Source organism: Pistacia vera, unplaced genomic scaffold, assembly GCF_008641045.1.
Source record: "Pistacia vera cultivar Batoury unplaced genomic scaffold, PisVer_v2 Contig1247, whole genome shotgun sequence".
Taxonomy (NCBI): domain Eukaryota; kingdom Viridiplantae; phylum Streptophyta; class Magnoliopsida; order Sapindales; family Anacardiaceae; genus Pistacia; species Pistacia vera.
In genome coordinates this window covers 101619-109176 of record NW_022195301.1, presented here as the reverse complement: position 1 = coordinate 109176, position 7558 = coordinate 101619, and the positions used below count along the sequence as shown (strand labels likewise).

The following is a 7558-nucleotide window of genomic DNA, read 5'->3' as shown; positions in this document are numbered from 1 at the left end:
TTAACAGAGGATAAAATTTGATAAAAAGAGCTTTATATCGCGCATGTGTGTGTGTATCCTTAAAGGAATATATTTAATTTATTTTACGAGTGTTTGAATATAATCTCATTATAAAGAGTAAAAATCATATATTTTTCATATTCAAGTTTTTCTTAATATTATATTAAAAACCCCTTTGTAGTCTTTGATTTGCCTTTTGCCATCAAGGGGTGTTGGCCTTCACCAAATCCACTCCCAATTAATTAAAACCAAATTAATTACGCGCTAACTAATTATTAATTGCAGCTGTTGGCCGTTAATTAAGACACGGTTTTGCGCATCCCTTCTTGCTTAATCACATGCCCTAATCCTTTTCTTTATTCATTTAATTAAACTATAAATACATCTCAATATCCGTCACATTTTCAAACCCAAATTCTCAGACACCCTTTTTCATGGATTCATCTTCATATTCTCTCAATTTTATTCATCCTTCTTGTTCTTCATTATTCTCAAGCACTTGCAAAAAAGATAGGGTTTTGAGCACTAGGGTTTTTGCTAGTAAAGGAAATAGTGCACCGGATCATCATCGTCGCCATCATCATCATTGTCACAATTATTGTCGAATTGTCGATGAGAACATGATCGTTCTTCGAAAGAGGATCCATGAGATGAAGATGGTGGAGAGGAACTACGAGGCGCCTGACGATTGGATGCAATGGGAGAAACGTTACTATACAAGTTACGATTCAATAATATGTGACGCTTTAGGGGTTTTGCAAGGTAAATTAATGAATACAAGACCAAGTTTGGCTTTGGGGATTGTCGTTTTGATGATTTTGAGTGTGCCAATTTCTTCTGCCATGGCTTTTTTCCAAATTTTGGAGATAACTAAAGGGATTTTAGCTGGGATTTCTATGGTGTGATTAAGATAGTTAATTGTTCTTGTTTTTTGTTGTAAAAATCCATGTGGCTGACAGTCATAAATTGAAGTATTTCATTTTATATTATATTATATGGTCCATCCTTTAATTAAATTAATTACTCTTAAGTCTCTAATTATGTGGCGAGGTGGGTGTAGTTTGCACTACAATTTTCAGAATGTCTGTCTATATCTCTTCCTAATCTTCAAAAGAAATTGAGAAATTCTTTGGATCTTGAATTTATAAGAACAATCAATTAAAAACATATATACTCAAAAATATTTTATTAACCAAAATAAAACATTAAATCAGGACATTGCATTTACAAGCAATCAACCTCATTGATTCCTAATAAGAATAGTCAGTAGAGTGAGAGTTTTGGTAGATTAGGATGAACATAAATCGACTCAACTCGATAAAAAAATTATATTTAATTTCAAGTTACGATGATTTAATTGCAATCAAAAGATTTGTGAGGACAAGTCAAAGATTTGTGTTGAAAAATTAAAGAAGCTAGAGAGTAGCTAGCTTCATAAGCATGGCTTCTATTCAGAAATAAATTGATTAAAATTTCACATGTGAATAATTAAAATTAAACCCTAGATTAATTATGCATAATAAATAATCAAAATAATAGCACAACAATGGTTGATCCATGTGTTTCAAATACTTACAATATCATCTATACATAACACGAAACCAATTAAGAAATTTGGTTTGCACAGAGAAATTAAATGACAGCTGGGATCCAACTAGGTTTTTATACTTTCCATTACTTGATCTCCATCTCCAGTACCGATTAATTAAGCTCCCTCTTCAATCTTGATCCCCCTTTTAGCCCTAATTTCTGTAATCAAAAACCACTAAAACAAGCACATTTCAAGTTAATAATCCAAAATATGAACCATAAATCATGCAAATAAATATTATAAATTTAAGTAAACTATAGATGTCTAGATATTCAGTATGAAGATGAAGAAGCAAATGATCATGGTTTAGAATTATTAAATTCGCAAATTTATGTGGAAAATATAAAAATTTAGCTATGATGGATGAGATTGAGATTAATTAATTCAAGACAGGGAGCTCCCTTCAGTCCAAGACGTGACAGCCATGGCTGAACTCAGCTCCTGCATCGTCGGATCAGAAACTCATCATTAATTAAGTCTTGTAATGATTCTCTCCATGATCGATCCATCTTCTTCTTCTTCTGCTGATGATGATGAGCTCTTGAACCAACGAGTCAGCAGCTAAATATCAGCCTTCCACTGCCTCGAACTGGACTGAAGAAAGCTCCCTTCACTCATTTACAAAACCCTAATTAATTAAAAGAACCCTAAAGAGAAACCATATTATTCAAAGAAAAATAAAAATTATGGGGGAAGACTTAGAAATAGAAGGTACGAGGAAGGAAGAGTGAATGAATGAAGGTATAAATAGAGAAAAAAAAAATTAAGAGAATATTTTTTAAAACGCCGACATGCAAATCTAGACACAGGCTGAGCTCTAGATTTAGGGCAGCAATTAACAGAGTTAGAAAAATATGTCGAAATTTTTGGCCTTTCAAAATGGGGAAGACGACGTCACTTAAAATTTCGTACGTGTAGATGTGTAGTCTGCTAAATATATCATTTCATACAGCTGGATGGCTCAAAATCAAAAGTATTAAGTGAAACTGTAGAAAACCCTTTCTCTCCTTCTCTCTATCTACCGCGCATTCTTCTTTTCTTTGCCTTGGCCTTTGCTTTGCTTTGCCCTAGGGTGCCACCTCTCTTCTCCCCTTTCATTATTAGTTACTGACTTGATTCTGAATCATATATAATGCTGTACATATATGCCAAAGTTTAAAGAGAACAGTTCACTACTGTAAATACATTTTGCAAATTATAGAAATGGATCATTTTTATTATTGCTTCAAATAATAGACTTAGATTTTGTAATATAAATGAATAAATGATTACGAAGGGGGTGTTGAGGATCTAATTGGATGTTTGCAAAAACCTAAATGTCTATTAAAACAAAAGTTAAGCGACAAAGGAAAATAATAATCAAACCACACACAAGGATTTATAATAGTTCCTTTTCTGAATGAGAGTTATATCAATTTAGTCTTTGTGGAATTTCACTATAAAAAAATTTACAAGAATTCCCTCTCAAGTCTTTCGTTTAGCGATTCTCACACTCTCGGATTTAACACCCTTTATAGTGTCTAGGACGTCCCTCACCTCTCCTAATGTAATACAAGGTCATTAGGGTTTTAAAATACTCTTACACTGAAAAAACATGTTTTTTTTTTTTTTTTTTTTTTTTTTTTTAAACCGAAATAGAGATTTGGATTTTTATAGCGAGTTATGTTAGAGTTGTTGACCACTTCAATAATAAGGGATTTCGTAGACGCATTCGGGGGTCCTTGGTAACAGGCGAGGGTTGAGGGGGCAGCACCCCTGGGCTCGTAGGTGTTTGGGCATTTTCCATGAAGAGTCGTTGAACGATTTATTTAAGTTAATAATTCATTATTAAATTTATGTTTAGGAATATGAATCCTTGTAATATTAGGATTTAATCTTTTAAACCTAATATATAAACAAACATTTCTCTTGTGTAAGTGTGAAAGCAAATCATGGGGCAAATTACTTTCATTGTAATGAGAGAAGTAGGACAATATTGATATAATATTGACTTTGCTAGAAGTAGCTTGGTAATTAGGTAAACAAGAGTAAATCACACGTATATTTCTTTCTCTTTACTTGATTAATATTTGTGTATGTTTTCTGTATTGTTTCATGTTAGCTGTTAGAATTTGTTAGCGAATTTTGTGTTATAGTGAACCTGTCGCGAGACATTTGCTACAGTGAATACGTGTTTATTGCTATAACAAATATGGAAATTATGCTTCATTTCATTCCATTCCACTTGAATTTTGCTCCACAACTCAAAACTAAGATGAAGGTGAAAAAATCTTTTTTTTGAGTCCTTTCTTTCAAGGGCTTCGATTTAGTTTTAAAGTTTAGACGAGATTGAATCTTTTCTTTTAAGGGTTTCGATTTGGCTTTAGGGTTTAGATGAGTTTGAACATTTTGTTTCAAGGGCCTAGTTAGTAAATTCGTGAATAAAACACGAATTATACGGCTATTATATGTCCAGTCGTATAATTCGCGTATCATTAGCGAATTTCTGTATTTTATCAACACATCCATATTATTCGCAAACTATATGTTTCATACGTTTTATTCATGAATTATTCGTATTATTACCTTATTTTATTAGTATTATTAGTGTGTGTATCCTTAAAGGAATATATTTAATTTATTTTACGAGTGTTTGAATATAATCTCATTATAAAGAGTAAAAATCATATATTTTTCATATTCAAGTTGTTCTTAATATTATATTAAAAACCCCTTTGTAATCTTTGATTTGCCTTTTGCCATCAAGGGGTGTTGGCCTTCACCAAATCCACTCCCAATTAATTAAAACCAAATTAATTACGCGCTAACTAATTATTAATTGCAGCTGTTGGCCGTTAATTAAGACACGGTTTTGCGCATCCCTTCTTGCTTAATCACATGCCCTAATCCTTTTCTTTATTCATTTAATTAAACTATAAATACATCTCAATATCCGTCACATTTTCAAACCCAAATTCTCAAACCCCCTTTTTCATGGATTCATCTTCATATTCTCTCAATTTTATTCATCCTTCTTGTTCTTCATTATTCTCAAGCACTTGCAAAAAAGATAGGGTTTTGAGCACTAGGGTTTTTGCTAGTAAAGGAAATAGTGCACCGGATCATCATCGTCGCCATCATCATCATTGTCACAATTATTGTCGAATTGTCGATGAGAACATGATCGTTCTTCGAAAGAGGATCCATGAGATGAAGATGGTGGAGAGGAACTACGAGGCGCCTGACGATTGGATGCAATGGGAGAAACGTTACTATACAAGTTACGATTCAATAATATGTGACGCTTTAGGGGTTTTGCAAGGTAAATTAATGAATACAAGACCAAGTTTGGCTTTGGGGATTGTCGTTTTGATGATTTTGAGTGTGCCAATTTCTTCTGCCATGGCTTTTTTCCAAATTTTGGAGATAACTAAAGGGATTTTAGCTGGGATTTCTATGGTGTGATTAAGATAGTTAATTGTTCTTGTTTTTTGTTGTAAAAATCCATGTGGCTGACAGTCATAAATTGAAGTATTTCATTTTATATTATATTATATGGTCCATCCTTTAATTAAATTAATTACTCTTAAGTCTCTAATTATGTGGCGAGGTGGGTGTAGTTTGCACTACAATTTTCAGAATGTCTGTCTATATCTCTTCCTAATCTTCAAAAGAAATTGAGAAATTCTTTGGATCTTGAATTTATAAGAACAATCAATTAAAAACATATATACTCAAAAATATTTTATTAACCAAAATAAAACATTAAATCAGGACATTGCATTTACAAGCAATCAACCTCATTGATTCCTAATAAGAATAGTCAGTAGAGTGAGAGTTTTGGTAGATTAGGATGAACATAAATCGACTCAACTCGATAAAAAAATTATATTTAATTTCAAGTTACGATGATTTAATTGCAATCAAAAGATTTGTGAGGACAAGTCAAAGATTTGTGTTGAAAAATTAAAGAAGCTAGAGAGTAGCTAGCTTCATAAGCATGGCTTCTATTCAGAAATAAATTGATTAAAATTTCACATGTGAATAATTAAAATTAAACCCTAGATTAATTATGCATAATAAATAATCAAAATAATAGCACAACAATGGTTGATCCATGTGTTTCAAATACTTACAATATCATCTATACATAACACGAAACCAATTAAGAAATTTGGTTTGCACAGAGAAATTAAATGACAGCTGGGATCCAACTAGGTTTTTATACTTTCCATTACTTGATCTCCATCTCCAGTACCGATTAATTAAGCTCCCTCTTCAATCTTGATCCCCCTTTTAGCCCTAATTTCTGTAATCAAAAACCACTAAAACAAGCACATTTCAAGTTAATAATCCAAAATATGAACCATAAATCATGCAAATAAATATTATAAATTTAAGTAAACTATAGATGTCTAGATATTCAGTATGAAGATGAAGAAGCAAATGATCATGGTTTAGAATTATTAAATTCGCAAATTTATGTGGAAAATATAAAAATTTAGCTATGATGGATGAGATTGAGATTAATTAATTCAAGACAGGGAGCTCCCTTCAGTCCAAGACGTGACAGCCATGGCTGAACTCAGCTCCTGCATCGTCGGATCAGAAACTCATCATTAATTAAGTCTTGTAATGATTCTCTCCATGATCGATCCATCTTCTTCTTCTTCTGCTGATGATGATGAGCTCTTGAACCAACGAGTCAGCAGCTAAATATCAGCCTTCCACTGCCTCGAACTGGACTGAAGAAAGCTCCCTTCACTCATTTACAAAACCCTAATTAATTAAAAGAACCCTAAAGAGAAACCATATTATTCAAAGAAAAATAAAAATTATGGGGGAAGACTTAGAAATAGAAGGTACGAGGAAGGAAGAGTGAATGAATGAAGGTATAAATAGAGAAAAAAAAAATTAAGAGAATATTTTTTAAAACGCCGACATGCAAATCTAGACACAGGCTGAGCTCTAGATTTAGGGCAGCAATTAACAGAGTTAGAAAAATATGTCGAAATTTTTGGCCTTTCAAAATGGGGAAGACGACGTCACTTAAAATTTCGTACGTGTAGATGTGTAGTCTGCTAAATATATCATTTCATACAGCTGGATGGCTCAAAATCAAAAGTATTAAGTGAAACTGTAGAAAACCCTTTCTCTCCTTCTCTCTATCTACCGCGCATTCTTCTTTTCTTTGCCTTGGCCTTTGCTTTGCTTTGCCCTAGGGTGCCACCTCTCTTCTCCCCTTTCATTATTAGTTACTGACTTGATTCTGAATCATATATAATGCTGTACATATATGCCAAAGTTTAAAGAGAACAGTTCACTACTGTAAATACATTTTGCAAATTATAGAAATGGATCATTTTTATTATTGCTTCAAATAATAGACTTAGATTTTGTAATATAAATGAATAAATGATTACGAAGGGGGTGTTGAGGATCTAATTGGATGTTTGCAAAAACCTAAATGTCTATTAAAACAAAAGTTAAGCGACAAAGGAAAATAATAATCAAACCACACACAAGGATTTATAGTAGTTCATTTACTGTGTGAGAGTTATATCAGTTTAGTCTTTGCGGAATTTCATTATAAAAAAATTACAAGAATTCCCTCTCAAGTCTCTCATTTAGCGATTCTCACACTCTCGGATTTAACACCCTTTATAGTGTCTAGGACGTCCCTCAACTCTCCTAATGTAATACAAAGTCATTAGGGTTTTAAAATACTCTTACACTGAAAAAACATGTTTTTTTTTTTTTTTTACTGAAATAGAGATTTGGATTTTTTACAGCGAGTTATGTTGGAATTGTTAACTACTTCAACAATAAGGAATTACGTAGACGCATTCGGGGGTCTTTGGTACCAGGCGAGGGTTGAGGGGGCAACACCCCTGGGCTCATAGTCAGTTTGGGCATTTTCCATGAAGAGTCGCTGAATGATTTATTTAAGTTAATAATTCATTATTAGATTTAGGCTTAAGAATATGA

The 7558-nt window shown here is 32.6% G+C and overlaps 2 protein-coding genes across 2 annotated transcripts; both read left to right on the top strand.

Annotated features, from left to right (window-relative positions):
- Positions 1-434: 434 nt before the first annotated feature.
- Positions 435-905, top strand: LOC116119103. The gene has a single exon (XM_031405058.1). The coding sequence runs from the start codon at positions 435-437 to the stop codon at positions 903-905; it is 471 nt and encodes a 156-aa protein (XP_031260918.1).
- Positions 906-4564: 3659 nt separating this feature from the next.
- Positions 4565-5035, top strand: LOC116119095. The gene has a single exon (XM_031405050.1). The coding sequence runs from the start codon at positions 4565-4567 to the stop codon at positions 5033-5035; it is 471 nt and encodes a 156-aa protein (XP_031260910.1).
- Positions 5036-7558: the final 2523 nt, after the last annotated feature.